The 27,944-nt window shown below is 41.9% G+C and overlaps 2 protein-coding genes and 1 pseudogene across 2 annotated transcripts; all 3 read left to right on the top strand.

Moving 5' to 3' along the window:
* The first annotated feature begins 12,799 nt into the window (after positions 1–12,799).
* Positions 12,800–13,924, top strand: LOC147496569 (uncharacterized). Its single transcript, XM_086562607.1, has 2 exons — positions 12,800–13,423; positions 13,475–13,924. Exons 1-2 carry the CDS (start codon positions 12,803–12,805, stop codon positions 13,904–13,906), a joined length of 1,053 nt encoding a protein of 350 aa, XP_086418733.1. The 5' UTR covers positions 12,800–12,802; the 3' UTR covers positions 13,907–13,924.
* A 241-nt stretch (positions 13,925–14,165) lies between these two features.
* On the top strand, positions 14,166–17,579 carry LOC147496568 (uncharacterized). The gene is made up of 4 exons (XM_086562606.1): positions 14,166–14,225; positions 14,280–14,792; positions 14,934–15,068; positions 17,499–17,579. Exons 1-4 carry the CDS (start codon positions 14,166–14,168, stop codon positions 17,577–17,579), a joined length of 789 nt encoding a protein of 262 aa, XP_086418732.1.
* Positions 17,580–20,489: 2,910 nt separating this feature from the next.
* LOC147496567 (putative pentatricopeptide repeat-containing protein At1g02420 pseudogene) lies at positions 20,490–22,194 on the top strand (annotated as a pseudogene).
* The last annotated feature ends 5,750 nt before the right edge of the window (positions 22,195–27,944 follow it).

The raw sequence follows: 27,944 nt of genomic DNA, 5'->3' as shown, positions 1-27,944 counted from the left end.
CTACCTTGAACTATTTCAGGTCTGATGATTGTGTGATAGGCCTTGTGGTTCCTCTGTGTAGAAGATTGACAAAAATCTTTCTTTCTAACAAGACAGTAGTATCTGATGTGCCCTTTACCACCACAGTAATGATAATGGATGTCTGGCTGACTGCGCTCAAGGTGGGTGGTAGATTGGTTCACATACTTATCTCGTTCAGACAATGATGGTGTAGAAGAAGCTTCAACAGTGCAATGTTTCTTATAAATATGGTCCACTTTCTGCTTTAGAATACTCATTTCAGTTTTTAGATTCTGTTGTTTTTCCAAAACTTTTTTAAGCTGATTCTCTAGCAACTGATTTTTCTAGGCAGAAGTCTGTTGTTCTTCCTTAAATGTAGAGTTCATCTTCTCAAGATATGATACTCTCTCTGTCAATTTTCCATTCTGCTCACTTAAATCCTGAATTTTCTGCAGAGATTCCAAGAACATGGCTAGCAACACCTCTGTGGTGGGGTTCTCAAGTTCATCACAGTTTTTTGTAGATTGAGCACTCTCAATTGTATCTTTGAATGGGAAGAATTCTTGTATCATGCTATCAAGGAAGTACACCTCTCCACCTTCCGCGTCATTACAATCCTTATGCAACAGGTGAAAGATATTTATGTCCATGGACATCTTACCAAATTTGATCTTCATTTCACTGTTGTGATAATTTATCAAAGATTTTGCGATAGCGAGGAAAGTTCGGCCTAGAATAATTGGAATTTTATCAAAGGGCTTATGGGTGTCTATCACAATGAAATCCACTAGATAGTAGAAATTGGCTACTTTAACAAGAACATCCTCAACTATGCCTCTGGGAATCTTGGTAGAACGGTCAGCCAACTTCAATTTGACTTTTGTAGGCTTTAGGTTCTCCAAGCCTAATGCTTGGTACACATGATATGGCAAGAGATTAACACTAGCACCATGGTCTAAAAGAGCATTACCTGTGAATTTGTCTCCTATCTTGTATGATATTGTAGGACTTCCTGGATCTTAGGGCTTGATTGGTGCTTGCTGATGGATAATAGTTGTTGTTTGTCCAGCTAGAAACGCTTGCTTTGGAACATTAGTACTTCTCTTTATGTTGCATGCATCTTTCAAGAATTTGGCATATGATGGAAACTGCTTGATGGCTGTGAGAGAGGGGATATTGATTTTATCTTTCTCAAATGCCTCCTTTATCTCTAAAAATTACTTGTCCTTTTTGCTTTGAGCAAAAAACATAGGAAAAGGTGTTTTTGGTACAAAAACATCAGCATGAGTCTACTCTTCTTTCTCTTTGGCGTTCTTGCATATCTTGTCTTGGTTATCTTGACAAATGGGAGTGGAAAGGATTTCTCCCACTTCCTTTCAAACTTCATTTGAAATCTTGACCGATTGCTTTGTAGCAATGTCATCAAGAGAAGGTAAGTTAACCTGGTTGTCTATCTTTAATCCTTATTTGAGAGTAGTAACTGAGCTGACATGATCATGGAGGTGATCGGTACTAGAAGTTGTCCTAATGTGGCATACATCCTTCACTCCTTAATATTGGTTCCAATAAGCTAGGTTGAGTGGCTTGTGTCTTTCTGATAAAAAGCGTGAGTGAGTTAATTCGACCTTAGCCTTTAGAGACTCTATTCTAGAACATTGACTTGCCTGAGATTGCTGGAGATTGAGCTGAGACTGTGCAAGAAGCTCTAGAACACTTTCAAACTTCTGATTTTTATGTGATAGCAAAGCAATATCATTCTCCAGGTTCGTAGGTGCAGCATAATTTCTCATAGGATCAGGCACTAACTCTCCACTTGTATTGGAATTCTGCTGTGAGTATAATTGTTGTTGAGGAACTAACTGCGAAGCTTGAATTGTCTGTGGAATATAACTTTGATCTTAAGAACCTGGGGGTCCAGCGCTCAGTCTCCAATAATTGCCCTGAAAGTTATTACCACCTTGGTTAGGCCTCTGAAATGAGTTCATATTGTACTCTCTAACTAATACATGTTGATAGTAACCAGGACATTCTAGAGTTACATGGGAAGTGTCCGAACGGACTTTGCAGTATTGGCTAGCTTGCATGACTGGGAAAGATTTAGCTTAAGAGTTGTTGATCTTGGATGGATTCATGGAGAATTGGTTGAATTTCTTACTCAGAGTTTCAATGCTGGTGGCCAGGCTGGCTAATGTAGACTTTAGTTCTTGATCTGATTGTTCATATGCTTGGTAACCAAATTGCTTTGGCTCCCCCTCCATTCTAGCTACATCCTCATTGCTAATAGTCCATTGTTGTGTTTCTTCAGCTAAATTCTAAAGAAAGTTGTAAGCTTCCTCTCCATCCATTGATGTAAACTTGCCTTTGTGCATTGATTGTATCATCTGCTTGTTCATCATCGAGAGTCCTCGATAGAAAAAATGAGCTAATGTGCTCTTGTCGTATCCATGATGTGGACACAAGACTAGCAGATTGTTGAATCGCTCCTGTAGACACCCCATTTTTGCACCCCAGGCATAATTCATTCATGATTTTGCCTTGAATTAAATTTGATCATATAAAGTGATTTGCTTTCTAGAGTCTTCATTTCTACATCAATCTTCTTTCTTTTCATCTTCTTTTAGCATCTTCAGACTCTCCTCATCATGTTCTAGCTATGGCGGAAGTTTCGTTGCTTTCTGAGTTTTGAGCTGAAAATGACCAAAATACCCCTATAACCCTTTGGAGCCCAAATCTCATTTTTTTCCACTCTTTCTTTGGATGAGATTATTTCATATTTGAATTCCCCTTGAAAAATCCTTCGAAATGGTTACAATCTTTCCTAGGTTCCTTTTGGATTTCAGAAACCCTAATCTTGCCCTATCTCGTTTCAACCCGTTGTGCGCACTGTTGAGTGCAATGATTTTTTGGAGTAAGATTTTGACCCAAGGGTATTTTTAAGAGTTCATGGAACTTCCTAATGGATTAATTAACATTTTTTCTGAAGATGAGCTTGCCTAATTTTGACCCGGTCAAAGGGAATTTGCAGCATTGAAAATATGGTCAGAATAAGCTTTTTTGTGGATTTTGGACTTGTGCTTGTGGGCTGTGGATCCAGATCGAGTTGGAACTTTTCATTAGTGTTTCTAGCCCATTTTAAAGCCTCCAAAAACCTAGAGAACCTTCCTTATTTGTTTGATTTGATTTGATCCCTAAAATCAAGAATATTTCAGAATATGCCAAGCCAAGTTTGGAAACCCTGGATTATGGGCTCATTGAGGACGTGTAGGGCTTGATTTTTTTCCCTAATCCATCTAAAATATCCAAAGATCAAGGGCGAAGATCGTATCCCTTATCCAACCTCTTGAATCAAGGGCTAGATTTAGGAGGTGCAACTAGAAAGAGATCAAGCCATTGGATTTTTCTTCATCAATACTCAGCCATTGGATCAAACTCATTACCATATTTGAATCAATGCCCAAAAGCTATAAATATGGGTCTCATTCACCCACAAAAAAAAATCTAGAGCAAGCTAGAGCTAGGAATTCGGAGTTAATAATCTGGACCTAGTTATTCAGAGCTAATAGTCTAGTAGTTTTCTTTTCTTGAGTGTTCTTCTTCTTTTTCCTTTTCTTGTTCATCATTCTAGAGTAGAATTTCTTTAGTTTAATCTGGAGTTGAAGGTAAAGTTTCGACTTTGAGGATTTTCTAATGAAGTTCTTCGTGTTCTTCGTCTTTAGCCTTCTTTTCCCCCCTTTCAATCTTGAGTAGAAGTTTCTTTTCACCAAAAGTTGTTTTTTTCTTTGTTGTCAAATCCAGAAATTTCTTCAATCCGTCTTTCACGTCTTTAGCTTGTTTCATCATCATTGTTTTTCTCAAATCAATCAATCCAAAAATCAAGTTGTCAATTCCAAATCAAGTTTATCATCATCATTCATCAACAATCAATCAATCAATCAATCTACAATCAAGTATGAGGCAACATTTGACATCTTTATTTTCTCTTTTATTTTAATTAGTATTGCATATTAAATTTGGCTTTTAAATAATTCAGTGAAGATCATCCAACTTGGTAGATTATTTTTCAAGCTTTTCTTTGTTTGCCTATCTTAAAACTAAGTGCTGGTTTTACTCGGGCGACAAGGGTGCCTAACACCTTCCCACATCGTACCTTGACTCGGAACCCAATAATCATCGTCCTTCACATAGGTTTTACTAAACTTTTCCTTGATAAAGTTAGTGGCGACTCTAAAATCAATTCTTCTCAAGAGGTGTTTCAGGTTAAGATAGGAAATTGCTGCCACCTAGGTTATATCGTGCAACCTTCATTCAAATGGAGATGTATGTGCCACCTATATCTTCATCACGGATGAGGAAGTTCTCCACCAGCACCTCCATCTGAGGGACAAATTTTATGAGTGAACATTCGAAGTCCACATACAAGTAATTCTGGTGAATCGTCAATCCCTACCAGTCAAGAGGAATTAATGGAGAAGGCGATGGAAAAGATGTTTCTCAAGATGATGTCAAAGTTTGCAATAACTCCAAGTCTAGGTAAACCACAACAACCAGGTATCACACTACCTCCCATGGTTAGTCCTAACCCTACCATTCTACCAACCTCATTACCCATTCCGTATGCGACACATAGATCAACCCAATTACATGTTCCTATGTCAACCCATACTCCGTCCCAATTTTTTCCTCAGGATAACACAACCTACATGCCTCAACCATCCACTCATCAAACTTTTCAAAGCCCAAACCAAATTCCAACTACAACCATGATGTCCAACCCATTTATGTTACCAACCCCAACCTATTTTCCACAAACACTGTTCTACACGAACCCCCAATACCAAGTGCAAAACCCAATCCAACCACCAGTTGACCCCGTAATGGAGGAGATTAAGAAATTAAAAGAAGCAATGACCAAGATGAAAAGTGAAGACCGGACCTTGATAATCTGTGTCCATATCCACAGATCAGAGTACCACATGGATTCAAATTTCCAAAGATGGAGCGATATGAGGGAACCGGTTGTCCAAAGGCCCACATTCGTATGTATGCAAGTTATCTACAACCGATGGGAATCGGGCCAGAACTAATGGTTCAACTATTCCAGAGGAGTCTTAAGGGTGCAGCCCTTACTTGGTGGATGAATACTAAAACGCAAAAAATCAAGACTTGGCCTGAACTGGTAAACGCTTTCGTAGCTCACTTCTTTTACAACACTGATATCCAAATGGGTCGAAGGCAACTTGAAGCTTTGAAGCAAGGTCAGAATGAAAGTTTTGCAGAGTACATTACAAGATGGAGCACAAAAGCGGCCCAAATCATTGATAGGCCCATGGAACAGGAGCAAATTAGGATGGTTATGAAGAGTTTGAACCAAGAGTATGCGACCAGGCTAAGTGCTAGTTATCATCTGACATATCAAGCCTTAGTTGCCGCTGGATCACAAATAGAAGATGGGTTATCATCTGGCAATATTTCTCCCATCAGCTCAATGTCTACAGGATCTAACCCGCAGAAGAAGAAACGTCCCACTGTAACGGTGAACAACAAAGAAGCCAATGTGGTTGCTGCACAAGTTCAACCCTCGATACATCACGCAAATTGATCGGAAGTGACAACTCATCCTTTTCCTATCAAGTCGGTTTTCCTCAAGAAGACAACAAGGCGGGGTTTTTTAGAACCAAGAGGCAGTTCACAGAATTGGGCTTCCCATTACAAGTTGTATTGAGGATTTTAGTCCAATAGGGCTTGATTACGTTAATGCAGCCGAGGCCTCCTCCAAATCCGGTGCCGTTCTGGTATGACGCTTCAAAACATTGTGACTTCCATCAGGCTCCAGGTCACACGATAGAGAGGTGCATGCTCCTAAACATCTTATCCAAAACTTAATTGATGAGGGTAAGATAGATGCGTCCAGTCTCGGCACTCCCAATATATCGACAAATCCACTACCAATGCATAATGGAAGAGTTAATACTTTGGAATCTGTCAAGAAGGATCCGGCATCATTCATCCTTCCGATCAAACAGACATCTAATGTTAACACCACAAGGCTAGTTAATCTTCAAGATGCAGTCAGAAGATGCATGGAGCAAACAAAGCCTAGAGGTATCCAATTAAATGAGGTGGTAGCACCATTTCTTCATACTCCACAGATTCAAAAGCCGTTCAAGTTGACTAGAGAGCACCTGGAATCCTTTATGATGCAGAGGCCCATTACAAAATGGGTAGATCCTTTGAATACATCTCAATCTACGGAATCACAAGTGGGGTCAGAACCTCAAGGACCCGTGATTCGCCAGAATCCAACTCAGCAGCAGGTGATCCCAACTCCGATCACAATCCCCAAAGTCCAGTTTGTGCCAGCCAAGAGTCACGATACCGAGGAGGTTCTAGGGAAGAAATTAATTGAGCCCGATAAAAGTACAGATGACTCAGAAATCTCACTACATCAATTGAAGCAATTAGAACCTAGTTTGGCTGAATGTGTTGAGACTCACGGTTTGACAAGAGGAGGAAGGATATACAAGCCACGAAACTTACAGAAAGATCAGGTCTTGGCCCAACAGCCTGACCCACCCACAGCTACTGAACCAGAAAAGTAAGAGGGTAATGAAGTAATCCAACAATTGCAGAAAACCAAGTCCAACATTTCCATATGGGGCTTACTCATGGCGTCACCCCAACCTGGGCAAGCAGTTCTTCAAACCTTGAACCAAGCTCATGTTCTAGCTTCCATCCAGCCGAACAATTTGGCGCGTACCATCGCTTCCCTCAGGAAGACAAACTCCATAACATTTTTTGATGATGGTCTGACCCTAGATGGAATAACCCACACGAAAGCATTGACTATTACGGTGCATTGCAACAACCATAAGGTACCATTTGTATTGATTGACAATGGATCCGGTTTGAATATCTGCCCGGTCAATTCTGCGAAAGCCATTGGAATCATGCCGGAAGACTTCACTTTCACTAAGGATACAGCCAGAGCAGTTCATGGGTTTGATAATCAGAGAAGAGAGTCCTTGGCGAGTTTATAACTGACGTCCAAATAGGTCCAGTCACATTCTTGGCTATAGACATCGAGGCTAATTACAATTTTCTTTTTGGGCAGACCATGGCTACACCAGGCCGGCGCAATTCCCTCTACACTTCACAGAAAGCTTAAGTTCTTATGGGAAGGGAAGATTATCTACATCACTGGCAATTCGGATGATCTGGATTCTTCAGAAGAGCATAAGGTAATACCAATGATTGAAGGAAAGTGTAACTACACTGAGGAACCATTAGGGATTGTGGAGTTTAGAGCACCCGACAAGGAGAAGCTCCCTACCCTGTTTTGAAATGGAAATCCCAAGACGACTCAATTGTTCCGTGAGCAGAACTATTTTCCAGGACTTGGATTGGGAAAAAACCAAAACGGCATTTTAGAACCACTACAGATTCCTAGTCAAGATGATCGAAAAGGGCTAGGCTATACTGAGGAGGTTGTGGAAGGACTGGCAGAATTATTTATCGATTCTAACTCCATGGTGAATTATCTCAGATTGGCTCTACCTGATCTAGGGGCAGAGATGGGGGCTATTATTGATTCCAATATATTTTGGGGCGAAGACGACGACCCATATCAAACCACGAAGTTTCTTGTTTGAGCCAAATGTTAATTCCTATTCAGGATATCGCCAACTTAGGTTGGATCATGAGGCTAGACAGTTTAATTAGATAAATGAGGTTGGATAGGCATCCTCCTTGTCAGGTATGGACTATACTCCATCTTTTACTTTGGCCAGTCTCCCCGGGTTAGATGCTGACCCAGGAGACGAGACTGTCACTCCTTATCATGTCCAGTTGAACCCTTAGACCATACTTGATTTGGATTATTTGTTGAATATGGAATCTATTATTGACCCAGTTCCAGGGGATATTGAGAACATGCCACTTTCTGACTCCCAGACGCAATATGAAATTTGGGAAAGGTTTCTAGATATACATTAGATTCTGATAAGGATCCAATCCTTGACGGACACTATGATGATTGGGGAACCCAAATATCCATGACCGATCCGGTCCCCAGCCAACATAGTCCTCTCTTTGAGCCTTCGGATGAGTCTGATATGGCCCAAAAAAAAAGCCCATGAGACTTTCTGTTTCAACCCATGTATATAATCATATTTCAAAAATCCAAAAAATTTCAAATATTTCAAAAATCCAAAAAAATCAAAAAAGTTTTAAAACTCCCGCAGATTTGATTTACCCCCTTGCCTTAGGGCAAGATGATTGGATGATTTGTGCAGGTAATGACCCCCTTTCCCCCGACGATGAAGAAGAAATAGACAATGAAGTTGCTGAGTCCATTCTTCCTCATGAACATTATGAAGACCGATCGACGCCAGTCATCGAGGAAACAGAGACAATTAATCTTAGCACCACAGAAGAACCACGCGATGTGAAGATTGGTACAACTCTAACCCTCCCTGAGCGCAGAAACCTAATTGAATTGCTAAAGGAATACAAAGATGTGTTTGTTTGGTCCTATGATGATATGCCGGGGCTGGACACCAATATAGTTCCCAAGTTGCCACTATCTCCAGAAAAGAAATCGGTTAAGCAGAAACTGAAAAGGCTTAGACCGGAATGGATGCTGAAGATTAGAGATGAAGTAATCAAGCAATACAATGCTGGTTTTCTGATGGTAACTCACTATCCTACTTGGTTGGCTAACATCGTCCCAGTCACTAAGAAAGATGGTCGAGTAAGAATGTGCGTCGATTACAGAGATCTTAATAAGGTAAGCCTGAAGGATGACTTCCCGTTGCCTAGTATTGATATTCTGGTCAATAACACTGCTGGTCATGAACTATTATCATTCATGGACGGATTCTCTGGATATAACCAAATCAAGATGGCAGAAGAGGACAGAGAGAAGACCTCGTTAATCACCCTATGGGGGACCTTTTGCTATAAAGTTATGCCATTTGGTTTGAAAAATGTGGGAGCTACATACCAAAGGGCCATGATTGCTTTACTCCACGACATGATGCATGTGGAAGTAGAGGTGTATGTGGATAATATGATTGTTAAGTCATGGAGTCGAGACGACCACTATGTGAATCTGAAGAAGTTGTTTGAGCGGCCGTGAAGTTCATTCTACGGTTAAATCCTCAGAAGTGTGTTTTTAGAGCCACGTCCGGAAAGTTGCTTGGTTTCATGGTTAGCAAAAGGGGCATTGAAGTTGATCAGGCTAAGGTCAAAGCCATTGTGGAAATGCTCGCACCCGCTACGGAGAAGGACGTTAGAGGATTCTTAGGGTGACTTCAGTATATCAGCAGATTTATTGCACAACTCATGCCCATTTGTGAGCCTATCTTCAAGTTGCTAAGGAAAGATCAACTTAGGGAATGGAATGAGGAGTGTCAAAGGGCCTTCGACAAGATTAAGCAATATTTGTTGAAACCGCCGGTACTTGTTCCCCCTACCCCTGGCAAACCATTGCTACTTTACATCTCTGTCACAGAAACTTCTATGGGAGCAGTGCTTGGACAACATGACGGGACAGGTAGAGTTGAGCGAGCTATTTACTATTCGAGCAAGTGTCTTCACAAGTATGAAGCAAACTACACTCCTATTGAGAAGACATGTCTGGCACTAGTCTGGGCAACACAACGTCTTAGACACTACATGCTTGCATATTCAGTGTTGTTATTATCAAGGATAGATCCGCTCAAGTACCTGATGGAAAAGCCTATGATCACTGGCCGAACCTCACATTGGCAGCTGCTTTTGGCAGAGTTCGAGATTACGTATGTCACACAGAAATCTATCAAAGGAAAGGCATTGGCAGATTACCTAGCAGCACACCCTTTGCCAGATTATCAGCCACTCAGGACCGAGTTCCCAGATTAGTATATTCTCGCCGTCTAGCCAGACACGGAATTGGTAGAACCACAGTGGACTCTATATTTTGATGGTGCTATGAATCAATATGGAAATGGAGTAGGGGCAGTTCTTATCTCCCCCGAAGAAGTACGCACGCCTGTTTCTATCAGACTTGAGTTTGAGTGCACCAATAATATGGCAGAGTATGAGGCTTGTATTGCTGGACTTTGAGCTGCACTACAGCTCCAGATAAAGGAGATTGATGTTTTTGGAGACTCCTTGCTAATTATCAGCCAGATCACAGAAGAATGGAAAGTTAAGCATGCCAACCTCCTTCCTTATCACAAGTGCTTGAGAAAACTGGTTGGCGAGTTCGACCATATTACTTTCACTTACCTTCGGCGGAAAGGCAATAGCTTTGCCGATGCTTTGGCTACTTTAGCCTTTATGCTCAAGATTCCGGAAGGTGAAACATTTAGGCCAATCGAGATTATATCACAAAGTGAGCCAGCTTATTGCTTTTCTATTGATATAGCGGCTGAGTCCTCTGATGGAGAGCTGTGGTACCACGACATTCATGAGTATCTTCAGCATCAATGACTCCCTAATGGTCTGAATAAAAGAGAACGACGATCACTTCGGCTTTTAGCTTGCCAGTTTATCATATGTGGAGATATTCTATACAAGAGGTCGTACGATGGGATTTTACTCAGATGCTTGAATGAGAATGAAGCTCGGACAGTTATGACTGAAATACATGAAGGAATTTGTGGCCCTCACATGAGTGGGCACATGTTAGCTAAGAAGATCATGAGACTGGGATATTATTGGACAACTATGGAGACAGATTGTTGCAAGTACGTTAGAAAGTGTCATAAGTGTCAAATTCACGGGAATTTGATGCGCGCACCGCCTGCCGAGTTAAACCCATTTTCTGCACCTTGGCCCTTCTCTGTTTGGGGGCTCGATGTCATTGGCAACTTAAATCCTTCAACATCCAACGGACACGGCTTTGTCCTTGTTGCCATTGATTACTTCACTAAATGGGTTGAAGCTATATCTTTAAGTAGTGTTACGGCATTGAATGTGGCGAAGTTCTTGCGCACCAACATTATTTTCCGGTATGGGATACCACATGAGGTTATCACTGATAATGGTACATGCGTCAAGGGGAAGGAGTTTAATGCTATACTGTAGCAGTTCAAAATTCGGCGACATTTGTCTTCACCCTACAGACCTCAGACTAATGGGGCAGTTGAAGCGGCAAACAAGACACTTGTCAGGATTGTAGAGAAGATGACTGAGACATACAAAGACTGGCATGAGAAGTTACCATATGCACTATGGGCTTATCGAAATTCAGTTCGTACAGCCACAGGGTCTACTCCCTATGCACTAGTCTATGGAATGGAGGCCATTTTGCCAGCCGAAGTAGAAATGCCTACTCTACGCATTTTGCAGGAGGGTGCCAGTTCAGAGGAGGAAGGGATCCAAGCCAAAGTGGAATCTTTGAACCTAATCACAGAAAAAGCGACTTAAAGCTACGGCTCATGCACAAGCTTACCAGCAAAGAATCGCCCGAGCATTTAATAAGAAAGTTCATCCGAGGGATTTGAAGGAAGGGTATTTGGTTATGAAAGAAATTAGGCCTAAACATCTGCCAGACCCACGAGGGAAGTTCAGACCTAATTGGGAGGGGCCCTTCATTATTAAGAAGATTCTACCTGGGAAAGCTGTGATCCTCACTGATCTTGACGGTGTTGAGTTCTCCAATCCTACCAATGCCGACCAGTTAAAGAGGTACTTTTCGTGACCCAACCTTGTTTTTTTGAGACAAAGAGTATAGTGGAAATCTTAGAGAGATGATGGGACAGGCCATTTTTACCCGATATATTAGCCTAACAAGCCCACCCAATGTTGTATGTTTCCTCTAGAAGCCATTTTGAGCCTTAGCCTTTTCTTTCATCCCCATGATTTGACCTATGTCCTTTAGAAAACCAAATTTACCCTTAGCCTACCCATAGATACCCCAATCCCATTTTATAGAAGTTGTCATGATTAGAAAAATCACTTTCATCATCAATTATTGATCGTTAAGTATCTATTATGGTCCCAATATACAATATGATATGATTACCCCAATGCTTACCCCCAAGAGAAGTTGCAAAAAAAAAAAAAAAAAAAAAAAAAATCCTTATTCTCTTTACCCACTACCTAAGCCTACATTATAGTCCTATGAAAGTCCGTTCTTGATCTTTAGATCCACTATGTCTCCTAGTTGAGAAATGTTCAAGGTAAAAAAAAATTCCACTATTCACTTTCTTCTTCCGACCTTCTTCTTCCCCCGTAACTTACAGCACCGCTTGTGCTGCCCACACCCTCGCCACCACCTCCCACTGCCGCCCCCATAAACCACCCGACATGGCACCTCATCGCTGCCACCACCACCGCCTCCTTTAAACCCCAGATCTGAAAACCCGACCACCGCCTACAGCCACCACCACCGTCCCCCCCTAATCCCAACTTATGTTCAGCGTCTCTCAACCTTCTTCTCAACCACCTCCCACCAGCACTAGCTGCCACCAACACCATTAATCCTTCCACCCTCTCCACCGATCTAAACCCAACCTTTCTGCTGCTGCATCACCATCACCTCGCCCCGCCACCGCACCACCTTGAATCACCTTCCAAATCACTTCGTTAGGTTTGGGTTGCCTTGGTGAACTCATTCGTTGGGTTTTTGTGGCTGTCAGAGATAAACTTTTTTTTGGGCTGGTTTGTTCTGTCGGAGAGGTTTTGGTTTAGGTTTTGTGTGTTGATGGGATGAGGTGTGGGATTTGTAGTTTTGTTGACAGGATTGGGGATTTGCTTATGTTGAGTTTTGTTTGATTGGATTTGGGTTTTGTTGAGTTGTGGACATGATTTGGATATGAGAAAGAAGAAAGTTGTTTCTTCTGGTTCTATTGTCCTGCCTCTTAAGAAACGTGTTCATTGCCCTTTCCGTGATCGTCATGGATGCACTAATGGGGTTAACAGTAATGGCTTTACTATTCCCTACTTTCTCACGCATTTTGATAAACAACACGTAGGTTGTCAGTTGAGTATTGATAGGGTACGGGATGAACTTAAGGATGATTGTGATTTGTATTTGTTATTGGAGAATTCCTTAAAGTCTATAGACAAATGGATGTGTGGTCGTTGTCTGGGTATCCACGCATTTGGTATACCGTGTCGTCATCTAGATGCTATCATACCAGCACCTATTTTGTTGGAGAATGGGGAATCCCCATGTTTCATTGTGGGCATACCACAGCCGCCTCCTAAGCCCGACACTACAGATCTTGCATCCACGACACAGAGGGGTGGTGGTGATACCCTTGATCCGCTTGTTGTCCTTTCTTCTCTTAATGAGAAATTACTGGATAATACATTCCGTATACCTTTCCGAACAGTGAAAAGTATACCACGTGCTTGTCGATTGGCATTTTCGGGTGCACTGAAATCGGCTCTCGGGGATATTACAACTGATCCTAGTTTAGTTATGTCTTGGGTTCGTCTCCTCCTCTTGCCGCGTTGCACTCTGCAAGTTTTTTGACCACAGAATCGTCAGGAACGTCGTTCTGGCACTAGGAAAAACTTTCAGCAAAAACAGATTCTCCATGCTTTGATGACATGGAATGAGCCTGGCGGGATGTTTCGTCTCTTAGAGTCTGTAATAGAGTCTCCTTCAGTCCAGCCGACCAGGAAATCTGCCTCCACTCAGAATGTGCGTTGCTATTTACAAAAAGTTGCTGATGGACATTTTGCTACAGCGGTCAAAGTGTTATCATCAGCAGGAGTTGCCTCCAATACTGCGGAGACTATATGTGCATTAAAGGAGAAACACCCGATGCGACAACCACCTGTGAGACCGACTATTCCTTTTGCTGAGCCTCCTTTAGTGGTAGAGAGAGATGCCCTATTGTCATGTATTAGGTCATTTCCGAAGGGTACTTCTTGTGGTTGTGATGGTCTTCGAGCTCAGCATTTGTAGGATTCCATGAGTGGGGCTGCAGCAGCTATATCATCTGATTTGCTAGATGCATTGACCCCTGTGGTTAATCTTTGGTTACAGGGACGATGTCCACAGCCGTTAGCGGAATTCATTGCGAGTGCTCCGCTTACTCCACTTCTTAAGCTGGATAATAGTATTCATCCTATAGCTGTGGGGATGGTTTGGCGCCGTTTGGTCTCCAAGATTGCAATGAAAGGAGTTTCCCAAGATGTGGTAGGATACTTGTAGGATTTTCAATATGGGGTTGGTGTTTCTGGTGGTGCAGAAGCGATTTTGCTTATTTGTCAACCGCGATAGTGTATGCTAACGATGCGATTACCTCTCTTTTCGATCTTTGCTTGTAGATTTTCAGAATGCTTTTAACATGGTTGATCGGACTACTATGTTGAGAGAGGTTCGTATCCATTGCCCAGCTATTTCCCCTTGGGTTGAGTACTTGTATTGTCAACCAGCGAGGTTATATATGGGGGATAGCTACATATGGTCTGCTACTGGGGTCCAGCAAGGCGACCCTTTGGGTCCCTTTCTATTTGCACTGGTGTTGCATCCCCTGATTCTGCAGATCCAGTCCAGTTGTCAATTGTTGCTACATGCTTGGTATCTAGATGATGGGACTCTTATTGCAGATACAGAACAGGTGGCGACAGCTTTGAGTATGATTCAGGAAGAAGGACCTTCTTATGGGCTGGTTCTTAATGTTGCTAAAACTAAGCTATTTTGGCCATCATTGGATCCACGTCGCTCCACCCCTGGTCCCTTTCCTTCAGATTTGTCCCCTCCTCAGCAGGGAGTCAGGTTGCTTAGAGGTGCAGTCAGCACTGATCCATCCTTTGTCAGGGGCCTTGCTTGCAAGCGTGTTGAAAAGGTTGTGACTTTGATGGACCGTTTAGCTACATTAGACGATCCACAGTGTGAGTTAGCTCTCTTACGTGCTTGTGTTGGGCTCTCTAAGTTGGTATTTGCGATTCGTACTTGTCCACCATCCCTTTTTAGAGAGGCAGCTAAGACGTTTGATCGGCATCTCCGTAATGTTCTCCAGGGCATTGTGGTTTCTGATGGTCCTAACTTTGGTGATTTGCAGTGGCATTTATCGACACTCCCATTACGTCTGGGTGGGTTAGGTATTTATTGTGCCACTAATGTCTCTACTTTTGCTTTTATGGCCTCTCGTTGTCAGACTTCTGAGCTTCAGAACCACATTCTTAGGAGTTGTGGGCCAGTGCCTTTGGATGAGATTCTTGATGTTGCTAGCAGTACAATGAGTCTTTGTCTACCGATTTTGACCTCAGTTCTATGGCTGGGAATGCTACCATCCCCTCAAAACCACAAATTTTTTTGGCGGAAGCGTTCTATAATAAGATTGTTGTTGGTCTTCAGAGGGAGTTTGTGTTATCTGCTTTCGTCGAAGCGATCATTGGATGCTTGCGGTCGGTCGAACACATAAAAGGACTTCCTACTTGCTATTCGATGGAGGGACTTGGACAAAGATATGTCGCCGATGGAGTATCGTTCTATTCTCCGGTACCGTCTCATGATTCCTTTGTACTCTGATGGTGGTCTATGCCCTGTTTGCAAAAAGAGTAGACTAGATGCTTTTGGAGACCATGCAGCACACTGTAGATATTTTCCAGGTTTCAAATACCGACATGATCATGTCAGAGATATTTTATGTGATGCATTTTTGGAGGGCTGGGGTACAAGTGAAGAAGGAGGCTCCTGTGAATTTTCTCACTGATCCGAATGAGGGAAGATCCACACTTCGACATGCGGATATATTGATATACAATTGGTCTGAGGGGAGACATGCATGTGTTGGTGTAACTGGAGCCTCTCCATTGGTAGGGCTTGGGAATGGAGTCTTTGAGGTGGGGGGAGCAGCTACGAGAGCAGCGACAGGGAAGATGGAGAAGCATGAGGAAGCTTGCACGGCTAACCAGCATTGTTTCATTCTGTTTAGTTTCGACGCTTTTGGTTTCTTGAAACAACAGTCTGTTGAGCTTCTCAAGAGACTTCAGAAAGTTATGGACAGTAATGTTATGATAGCTGGTTCTAACGAGTTTGTTTTTAGAAGAATAGGATTTGCTATTTATAAAGGACTTGCAGTGCAGCTTGTTGCACGCTTGTCCTAATTATTTGTAAAATTATTTATCAGTATCAATAAAATTTCCACTTAACAAAACAAAAAAAAAAAAGGTTGCATTGGAGGATACACCGATATAGTGTGATCCATTCAGAGGTTATCGAGGCCAGAAGGAATGTTTTCGGAAGTGTCTCTAAGAAGTTGTCCTATGCTTACTTTATGATCATTTTGAGTGGTGGAAAGGATTTATGGTTGGTTTTCAGCATATAGTGGAGATCATGCAATCAGATAGGGAAAAGGGTGGTGTGTGCTTACTACTTTTTGGTGCTAAGATTAATCGTACTCCTATCCTGAGGTCATTCTCGTGAGGATCTTCTTGTCGGTAACTCATTCCCACACCTTCACTTATTATTCAATCATTTGTGGTATTTCTTGTTCTGTGGATAAAAAAATGTTTTGTTTTACATTGTTTTCAAAAAATAAAATAAAAAGAAATTGTTTTTGAAAACTTGGTTTGCTTTGGATGGCTGATGATGAAGAATCTAGGTTAACATTACATAAAGGATTCTGAAGCAATATATCCAAAATAAACCATGCCATTTCATTAATCATATTCATGCGTTTTTTCTACCTACTCATGCATACTAACATAGAGATTCAACCGTGCTCACACAGTAGCATTTCTTTATTACATATCATATTTAAGGTAAAGCGCCTACCTAATTTGCGTGTCGAGTGGTTTAGTTGTCTAGGGACTACTTGTTGCTATACAGCCATCTCCGGTATTCTCGAGAAGTCACTGGCTCATTGTATAGGCGAGGGACATGGAGAGTCTCGCAATTCTCCCATGCATTTTGAATCTCAACAGCTTGGCAAACACTGAACCTTACCCGTGCTGGGTATATGGTTAACATCGACGGCTCTTGCTCAAATCCAAACTGTCTCATGGCCTTATCAGTAGGGTAGAAGGTGGTTTCAAATAAGCCAAGCAGCATCATACAATTGGAAAATCGGCTTCATATCCTGACATGACCAGTAATCTTCCACTAGTGAATTCTCCAATTAATGTTATATGATTGGACCATGCCAAATCTGCTGGCTATATGAGTTTCTGACGGATAACCCGGGAAAGAGATGCGGTGAGGGTACATGGCCAAAACATTCTGCCCCCATTGGTTGAGTTCGCAAGAAGTCTGTATGGGTGTATAACCACAACTATAAAACAGTACAAGGTGGTTTAAAAAAAAAAAAAAAAACTTACCCAAAGGAGTTGAAGACTCCCGGTGAAGGGTTGATCCTTCGTGGTGTTATCGAGACCAATGATAGTTTCAGCAAGAACGAGGGCGACTATATTGGAATTTATGCCTAAAGAATGGGTGGTAACCAACGGGATGAGAGACACTGTTTCTGATGTACGATTACATAGAAAGACCTTGTCCAAGACATAGACATATAAGGCTACAACTTTGTTTGGTGCTCGTATGACTGCAGATGGAGACGAGTAAGGATGTGGTTCCGAGGAACGAGGGTATGATCGAATTTTGGGAAGTTTCTTTTTTGTCCTTTTACTGAGATTCCTTCCCTTTTTTAAAAAAGCTGTTCTAATTCAATTATTCGGTGCAAGCACCAAATAAGGAAAGTCGGGTACCCCTTACCTATTTTGGCATAAGGTTCGGTCCTGTTCAACCAGGTTTGGACCCGTTTGATCCGGTTGGTCTAGACTGACCCGGGTTTGAGCTGTTTGACCTGGTTCTCACCAGTTGACCTGATTTTGACCAGTTTTGGCAGTTGACCAAGTTTGACCCAAAAAAAAATCCAAAAGCTTTTAAAAAAAATAAAATAAAAAATGATGAATATTAGTACCATGGGGTTCTTACCCTCCAGTATAAGAAAATATTCATCAAATTTTGTTTTTCATCGCACTATTGGCAACCACTTGATCATTAATATCATTTCGGTAACTCCATTTGTGCAACATTAAAATTGTTCGCGAGAACAATGTCAGTTTTTACTGACCTCATGGATGGATCAGCCTGAACTCATAGTGACAGTCTTTTCCAATCCGAGCACTTGAACGCAATTGATTGATTGATTGATTGAACTTGAATATCATCATCCCCGGCATCCATCTCCAGCATATCTCTTATCTTCTCCAGCAGTGTTCGTCTGTGTCTTCTTCCTTCATCTTTAGAATCTTCCATCTCCAGTGGATCTTCTTGTTCTCCCCGGTGAGTCTTTCGTCAATGTTTGGTTATCACCATTATATGAGAATCTTTAATCTAAGTCAAAATCATGAATGAATTGATCTATCCATTTAATTTCACCAGTTTTCTAAAATGAATTTGAAAAATATCAGATTTCAAAAAAAAAATTCCCTTGATTTCAAAAAAAGTTGTTCATCATTTTCAGAAAATATTTTTCAATCAACCAATATCATGTTAAGCGGTGCAAGTCTGTCCGATGCTTCCGCTAGCATTGATATTTTGTCTTGTCGTATAAGTCCGTCCGATGCTTCCACAAATAATCTAGTTGCCATGTTGCGTGGTATAAGTCCGTTCGATGCATCCACCAACATTCAATCATTTTTAAGGCCTCACAAACAACTTGAAAAAAAATTGAGGATTTCAAATATCCAGGGAAATGCCCTCTTTCAAAAATATTTTTCAAATGAATTTTCAAAAATTGCATGAGATCTTTTGGCTGGAGCTTGGCAAAAATGGTTTGTCTCCATGACTTTGCCGTTCAGTTGCAAGCAACCTCCGCCAAAGAGGGGCAACTGTAGACACCCCATTTTTGCACCCCAGGCATAATTCATTCATGATTTTGCCTTGAATTAAATTTGATCATATAAGGTGATTTGCTTTCTAGAGTTTTCATTTCTACATCAATCTTCTTTCTTTTCATCTTATTTTAGCGTCTTTAGACTCTCCTCATCATGTTCTAGCTATGGCTGAAGTTTCGTTGCTTTCTGAGTTTTGAGCTGAAAATGACCAAAATGCCCCTCTAACCCTTTGGAGCCCAAATCTCGTTTTTTCCACTCTTTATTTGGATGAGATTATTTCATATTTGAATTCCCCTTGAAAAATCCTTCGAAATGGGTACAAGATTTCCTAGGTTCCTTTTGGATTTCAGAAACCCAAATCTTGCCCTATCCCGTTTCAGCCCGTTGTGCGCACTGTTGAATGCAATGATTTTTTGGAGTAAGATTTTGACCCGGTATTTTTTAGAGTTCATGGACCTTCCTAATGGATTAATTAACATTTTTTGTGAAGATGAGCTTGCCTAATTTTGACCCGGTCAAAGGAAATTTGTAGCATTGAAAATATGGTCAAAATAGGCTTTTTTGTGGATTTTGGACTTGTGCTCGTGGGCTGTGAATCCAGATCGAGTTGGAACTTTTCATTAGTGTTTCTAGCCCATTTTCAAGCCTCCAAAAACCTAGAGAACCTTCCTTATTTGTTTGATTTGATTTGATCCCTAAAATCAAGAATATTCTAGAGAATATGCCATTTTGGAGCCAAGTTTGGAAACCCTGGATTATGGGTGTAGTAGCCATATTCAGGAATGTATCACATAAGTACTGGGCCAAGAGATAAGGCCCAGACCATAGTGTGTATTGGGCCCAGGACCAAACTATGCCCCATGAGTAACCCTAAGAGAGGGATATAAAAAGGATGAGAGGAGGAGATGGACAAAAGGGGGCTGGGAATGGAGGCAGAGAGGGGGAGAGGGTGGAAGTGAACTACGGCGGCTTGATCCCGAAATGGGTACGTAGGCAACCTAATTGGTGCAGCCGATATCAAATATAGCTCTCATACTAGTGGGATTATTGCTTGCGGTATTGTGTTGTAACAAATGTCGCCGTCTGTGGGGACCCGATTTCAAACTTCTAGCCATCAAGTTCTAATAATAGTTCACTACTATTCGAGCCGTCAGGTCCAATATTCAGTGATCGAAACCCATAAAATTTAGCCCAAACACTCACCTGGGCGTGAGGATCAGCAAAATCCACTACCCCATCTTCCATTTCCATAGTCAAAGCAGACATTTCATACCCATCTTCACTTTTAAACCTTTTTAATAAATCCAAGCAACTTGTTTTAAACTGTGGTGGACCAGTTCGTCTTTACAGTGAGCCGGTTATGTCAATTTATGTGGAAACTGGTTGAGTTTATTTAGATGTATGGGGTGAACCTAAGTTTATGAAGAAAATGGAAGTGAGATATCACGGAAAAGCGGTGGCAAAAGGGTCGTTGGTGGCTTTGACGGGTGGGTGTGAGTCAAGTCAAGCGGAATTGGGACTTATGTTTTCAGTGTAAACAGTGGGTACCGCCTTCGGTGTCGTATAAGATTGAGGCGTAATTGAGTTTGGAGCCTGAGAAGAGTATTGTTGGGAATTTCGGGATGTATTGAGTTTGGAGTGAAGCGTATGGGTGATCTAGACATTAAACCATTTCGAATAGCACGTTATATCCTTCTAATATGGCTGATGACAAAGCAGCTCAACTTTGTTCTTTATGTCAAGCTCGTTTGGGAGACTCTAATTGGTATCCATTTAAAGTTGTTCACTGCGGTACGGATGAGGAAGAGGAACATGAGTTATTAATTGATGAAGAGGATAAGAAGTTGAATGATCTCAACAAAGATTTTGTCTCTGAGGTCTACGAAGTCGGGTGTACTTCTCTGAAGGAGCTGAATGAATGTAATCCTAGTGGCCGTTATGTGGTAGAGGAGCTATGTAACTTCAAGGAAAACCATAAAGCATCTCTGAAGGAGGCTATCACTTTGTTGCTGAAGATGTTGCCTAACTAGCTAACTTGATGGTGGAATAGAATTCCTTTATTTTGGGTCTGTGGTTAGTTTTGGAAATATTTTGTGTGTATGGTTGGGACTTGGGAGTTGGGCCTTCTGCTGTAACCGTTTTTTGGTAGATCTGGTAGTGTTAACTAGTAGAAAGGGTAACGAAGGGAACTTCTGTAGTTAAGTAGATCTGTTGCTGGGAGTGAATTAGTTTCATTTTGGCTCTTATATGCTACTGGTGGAAATGATTTTGGCTTGTTTAAACTTTGATATATATGATGTGGTCGATATTGGAGCTATGGGTATTGTTTTTGGTTGAGATCGTTGGTGGTTTTAGGAGTGAGTTTAGTAGCACTAATGGTGGAGCAAAATTTCAATTTTTCCCGAAATCTTATTTCGTTCAATCACCAAAAATTTACAGATTCCACATAGTTAATAGTTCTGAGTCAACTCAAGACTTGAAAGACTCACTCAAGTCAACTCAAATCTACTTATCAAACTCGTTAATTGGTGGGGTCTTAAAAAGGAAACTGAAGGGTTTTTTGAAGAGATGTGGGAGTTGGGGGTTAAGCCTGACGTGGGTTCGTATAATTGTTTGGTTGATGTGTATTTCAAGGAGATGATAGGGAAATTGATAGGGCGTTAAAGGTGGTTGAGAATATGAGAGATGGAGGAATGACTCCTGATGTTTATACGTACATGAGCATTATCGATGGATTAGGGTTGGTTGGTCAGCCGGATAAAGCGAGAGGCATGTTGAAGGAGATGATGAAGTAGGGATGTTACCCTGATACTGCTGCATATAATGCTGTGATAAGGAATTTCTGCATAGCGAAAAGGGTCATGGATGCTTGTACCTTGATGGATGAGATGGTACGTAAGGGCTTGTGTCCAAATGCTATAACTTATAGCTTATTCTTTAGGATTTTCTGTTGGTCGAATGACTTTGGGCAGCTCCTTGAATTTGTGTAAGAGAATGAGGGAGGCTGGATGTCTGCCGAATACACAGTCTTGTATGTTTCTTATTAGATTGTGTAAGAAACAAGAGAAGGTGCAGATGGCTCTGGTGCTGTGGAAGGACATGGTGGAGAAGGGGTTTGTGTCGTATATTTGGGTCTCTGATGTGTTGTTTGATTTGCTTTTTTATCTGGGGAAGTTCGAAGAAGCTAAGAATTGTTTCTTGCAGATGGTTGAGAAGGGGCATAAGCCAAGTAATGTCTCATTTAGGAGAATCAAGGTACTAATGGAACTTGCCAACAGGCATGAGACTCTTAAAATCTTGTCGAAGAAGATGGGTATTTTCTGGCCAATAGTCCAGGAGTGTGGCAAGACAGAGAGAGAGGCACCCTGGCCTACTTTTGAGCTTCGGTTATGTCTCCATTGTTGATTAGCCTAGTTTAAGGATTTGGATGAACAACTGATTCTCAGCTGTTTGCCCTTGGTTGCTGTTGCAAGGAAGCACTACAGGAGTGGAGGTTTCGAAAAGATTATATGGTTGGCAGCAAGCTCCTACGCCAAAAATGTGTAACATTTATGTAGATTATGATAGGACGAAAGGGACCAAGATGAAAGAGGAAGAACAGAATCTAAGCAAGATTTCTTAACTGTGGTCATGGACAATGCTTCAGAATTTCTCGTAGATGGCCGTGGTTGTTTCATGTCTCAAAGTGTGCCAGGAAATAGGATCTTACATGTTAAAGTAGGTTGCTGTGTCTGATTTGTGGAGAATTCCTAAACTTATGGTTGATCGTCAAGTCTTGGACAACATAGCTTTGATCTATCTGATCAGAAACAGCTGTCCAGTTCTGATACCCTTTTCAGCAAAAGCCTATTTTTCATGGCTTGATGAACTAATGGATTGTTTAGATCTTCATGTGGGTATGGTCTTTACTGATGAGTGGAGTTGCCGACCCTATTTAAAAATTCCTTTGCAGGTCGCACCTTGGATGCATGGTTCATGGAAGTGTCCTAAATTGCAGTATGATTATACATATGTTGACATGCATTGCTTGGATATAGCGCAAGAAATCCGTTCTGCGTAATTGGATTGCTGCTTCACAAGACGATGAAGGGCTGATTGTGTTGGCGAATGATTGAAAATATCACTAGGTGGGAGAGAAAAAATGGGGCCGCCAACACTATTTGGGGTTTGAGAAAACCAGATAAAGAGGGCACCTTTCCAGAGAATAGGGAAAAGAAGCCGTAACAGAGGGAGGAGGGGGTTCGAGTCGAGATCGGGTGTGTGAAAGAGAGAGCTTAAAGGCGCAAGCTGTCGTCTTAGGAAGACCTAAGTGCATAGAGACCCAAGTGCTAACACCATGAAGGCCTCGGTTGCGGTTATCAAGGGTGAAATGGCTAAGGAAACAAGGGCAGTGGAAAGAATGTCAAAGATCCGAATGGTGTTGGGCGCTAGACAATTTGAGGAATGAAAAGTCCCCCAACAGGCGACAACCTGGTCGAGCCCGTGGAGTGGGATGAGCCCTCCGCGGATTAGAGATGCTAGAGATACATGGGAAAATGAGAGAGAACCGGCTGACAACCCGCCGGCCCAGGATGGGACAACCCGGTCGAGCCGGAGATATGGGATGCCCCCTAACCCGCGGATCGAGATCTTTGGAGATACAAATGGGGCAATGAGAGAGCCCAACCGGGACAACCGGTTGAGCACCTGCAGTGGTGGGATGCCCGGATCGGAGATGAGATATGGGATGAGAGCCCTCCGGATGGAGATGCTAGAGATATATATCTGGCAATGAGAGAGCCCCAATCGGCGGCAACCGGTCGAGCCCGCGCCGAGTGGGATGAGCCCTCTACGGATCAGAGATGCTAGAGATACATGGGGCAATGAGAGAGCCCTAACCAGCGACAACCCGGTCGAGCCAGCTGAGTGGGATGAGCCCTCCGCGGATCAGAGATGTTAGAGATACATGGGGCAATGAGAGAGCATCAACCAGTGACAACCCAGTCGAGCCCGCGGAGTGGGATGAGCCCTCCGCGGATCGAGAGATGCTAAAGATACATGGGGCAATAAGATAGCCCCAATCGGAGATGTTAGAGATACATGGGGCAATGAGAGAAAGCAACCAACCGGAGAGCGAGAGTAGAGTGGGATGAGCCCTTCCGGATTAGAGATGCTAGAGATACATGGGGCAATAAGAGAGCCCCAACCGGCGTACAACCCGCCGCCGAGCCCAATGGAGTGGGATGAGCCCTTCTTGGATCGGATAGAGATGCTAGAGATACATGGGGCAATGAGAGAGCCCCAACCCCAACCGATAACCTTTGAGTGGGTCGAGCCCATGCTGGAGTGGGATGAGCCCTCCGAAGTGGGATGAGGAGATGCTAGAGATACATGGGGCAATGAGAGAGCCCCTACATGAGAGCCCGAGCGAGCCCGCGGAGTGGGATGAGCCCTTCACGGAACAGAAAGGCAAGAGACAGGCAGGTCAAAGAGAGTAGCCCCAGAGCCTGGTTGAGGCATAGGTCGGAGATACAAGAGATATGCGGACATGAGATCCGAATCAAACATGGGGGCAAGCTGAGTTGCCCTTCATCAGACTCCACTCCTTAGCAGAGACAGCGGGGGTGATGAGCCCTCCGCGGACATGAGATCCGAATCAAACGTGGGGGCAAGCTGAGTTGCCCCTCATCAGGACTCATTCAAGAACAGAGACAGTAAGGGTGATGAGCCTTCCTCGAGCCGGAGTTCCAAACTGTAATTGGAAGGGGACGAGGTCATTTGCGGACGGGATATTGAGGTCCATGAGTAAGGGCAAAGGGGATGAGCCCTTTGGCGGATACAATGTTGAGTTCTGCGAAAGGGTGAGACACTCCGTGCACATAGTAGTAAGTTATGTGGAGGAGAGCTTATGGCCGGGACAAGACACTCAAGGGTAATGCGGTAGTGAATTTTGTAGATGAGAGTGGATAGCTGGGTGGAGACACTTCGCTGGCATGAGAATTGAGTTTGAAGAGTGAGAGCGAAGGGGATGAGACCCTTCGTGGATACGCTAATGAGTTATATGAATGAGAACCGATAGAGTGAGACACTTCACAGACATACGGTCTAGTAGCAGAGTACGTGGATATGAGATGTCCTGAGGAGAATAACGCTACGTACAGTCACAGGACAATGTGGATATCTAGAGTTTAGAGAAAGAGACAAGGAAGTTTGAGGACTTCTCGGGTCCGCCGTCGTCATCGCCGCCGAACCCGAGAAGGGGGCAATTGTAGTAGCCATATTCAGGAATGTATCACATAAGTACTGGGCCAAGAGATAAGGCCCAGACCATAGTGTGTATTGGGCCCAGAAAATGGGCCCAGGACCAAACTATGCCCCATGAGTAACCCTAAGAGAGGGATATAAAAAGGAGGAGAGGAGGAGATGGACAAAAGGGGGCTGGGAATGGAGGCAGAGAGGGGGAGAGGGTGGAAGTGAACTACGGCGGCTTGATCCCGAAATGGGTACGTAGGCAACCTAATTGGTGCAGCCGATATCAAATATAGCTCTCATACTAGTGGGATTATTTCTTGCGGTATTGTGTTGTAACAATGGGCTCATTGAGGACGTGTAGAGCTTGATTTTTTTTCCTTAATCCATTTGAAATATCCAAAGATCAAGGGCCAAGATTGCACCCCTTATCCCACCTCTTGAATCAAGGGCCAGATTTAGGAGGTGCAACCAGAAAGAGATCAAGCCATTGGATTTTTCTTCATCAATACTCAGCCATTGGATCAAACGCATTACCATATTTGAATCCATGCCCAAAAGCTATAAATATGGGTCTCATTCACCCATAAAAAACAATCTAGAGCAAGCTAGAGCTAGGAATTCAGAGTTAATAATCTTGACCTAGTTATTCAGAGCTAATAACCTAGTAGTTTTCTTTTCTTGAGTGTTCTTCTTCTTTTTTCTTTTCTAGTTCATCATTCTAGAGTAGAATTTCTTTAGTTTAATCTGGAGTTGAAGGTAAAATTTTGACTTTGAGGTTTTTCTAATGAAGTTCTTCGTGTTCTTCGTCTTTAGCCTTCTTTTCCCCTCTTTCGATCTTGAGTAGAAGCTTCTTTTCACCAAAAGTTGTTTTTTTCTCAAATCACCTGTTTCAATCCAAAAATCACAGTTGTCAATTCCAAATCAAGTTTATCATCATCATTCATCAACAATCAATCAAGATCATCAATCAATCAATCTACAATCAAGTATGATGCAACATTCCAAACAAGGTGACATATTTATTTTCTCTTTTATTTTAATTAGTATTGCATATTAGGATTATTTGTTTTTTAGTTTTACTATAACATATAGTCATTTGCTTTTAAATAATTTAGTGAAGATCATCCAACTTGGTAGATTATTTTTCAAGCTTTCTTCGTTTGCCTATCTTAAAACATTGCACCTCAATAGAAGTAAGGCTAGTTTTACCAGGCGATTGTGGGTGCCTAACACCTTCCCACATCGTACCTTGACTCCCGAACCCAATAATCATCTAGTTTCGAGGGCTAGTCCTTCACATAGGTTTTACTCAACTTTTCCTTGATAAAGTTAGTGGCGAGTCTAAAATCAATTGCATAGACCTAGGTACACATTTTTGTGCGTATAGCTCCCAACTATAATGATATTCTGCATTCACTTTTCCTTTGAAATTGCTGATAGCTTGCTGCATGGCATTAGTTTTCTGGGGCGGGTAGAACTTGTTCATAACTTCTCCGAAGAATCAATGGAATTGATCGGTTGAGCAGATAACCATTCAGATGCTTTACCTTCGAGTGAGAGTAGGAACAAAATGATCTTGATACTCTCATCCTTGATATTCTGGTTCTTGAAAGTTCTGAGGACTAATAGAAATTTGTTCATGAGAACATAAGGCTGAACATTGTCTGAACCATTGAACTTTGGAAGCATAGAGATTATTGATGCTCTAAGTTCAAACTGGTTAGCTTCTGTCTCTGGAAAAACAATACTGCTGGGTGGGTCTCCAATGATTGGCGAATAGAAATCACTCAGCTTCTTCTTCTGTTGTACTTGCATGGGTGGGATAGCTTCAGGATTATTCGGGTCCATAACACCTCCATCATTGCGTGCGGCCATTATATCAATCTCGTCTAATATTTTTGTGAGTCGGTTATTAAACCTTGTCCACTATTGTGTTCTTATCGAACGATGATATGGACGACAAGGCATACACTAGAAAATGCTATGAAAAAATAACGAAAAATTATCTTACTATGCTTGAATGCAATTAAACTAATATGTAACTATTCTAAATTATACTAAAATGCAATTATACTAATTTTTTGGATTTATTTTTTTTTTAAAAAAAAATAAAACTACTTTCCTTCAACTAGGTTAGGCTTTGCAGCTAGTATCTCGCCCGTTGTCTAAAGTTGTCTCTTCTAGGGTTATGGTGAATCACTTGGATTGCTTAAATACCACGGCCCATAGACGATAGTCCGTTTGTCAAGATACAGACAAGAAACACTAGAGTTAGATGTTTCACTGTGTTGGCTTGCAACTTCAATTGTTGAAAAGGTCCTAAATGTAATTATACTAGAAAGGAATAAAACTAAACTACGATACAACTATACTAAGAATGAAATAAAAAGAAAGAATATTCGACTAACTTGGATGGTAGATTTTGTCTTCGAGATGTCCTTCAAGCTTCTCTCTCTTTCTCAAAAGGATGGATGATAGGGCTAAAATTACCTCAAGATCTAAAGTTCTAATTTTGAAAGAAAATGTTAAACATAAATAACTTAAACCGGCAGCAGCGCCATATGACACGCGCTCCTAGGGCTATAATTATATCCCCAGCAACGGTGTCATTTGACACGCGCTCCTTTTTGTGTATAAGATGTTATATGTAGTGTGTCGTTGAACAAAATAGAAGCGTATCAAAACCTAATTATCCCTCAGTGAGTAAAGGATGAGTAGGATATCATTCCACTTTTAAGTGTATGTTATATGAAGGACAGTACTAGAAAGGGGGTTTGAAGGATTAAAAACTATGATTATAGATATTATAGATTCTAATGCTAAACTAAACTAAACTAAATAAACTATTGAGAATTTATAGGAGAGGGAATTCAAGATATTAGAATCCACCAATACCTTTGATTTGTGACATTTTGCTTCATGGT

This window comes from Coptis chinensis, chromosome 5 (genome assembly GCF_015680905.1).
Source record: "Coptis chinensis isolate HL-2020 chromosome 5, ASM1568090v1, whole genome shotgun sequence".
NCBI classification, from domain to species: domain Eukaryota; kingdom Viridiplantae; phylum Streptophyta; class Magnoliopsida; order Ranunculales; family Ranunculaceae; genus Coptis; species Coptis chinensis.
Note: the sequence above shows the minus strand (reverse complement) of the source record. Positions and strands in the feature narration are given on the sequence as shown.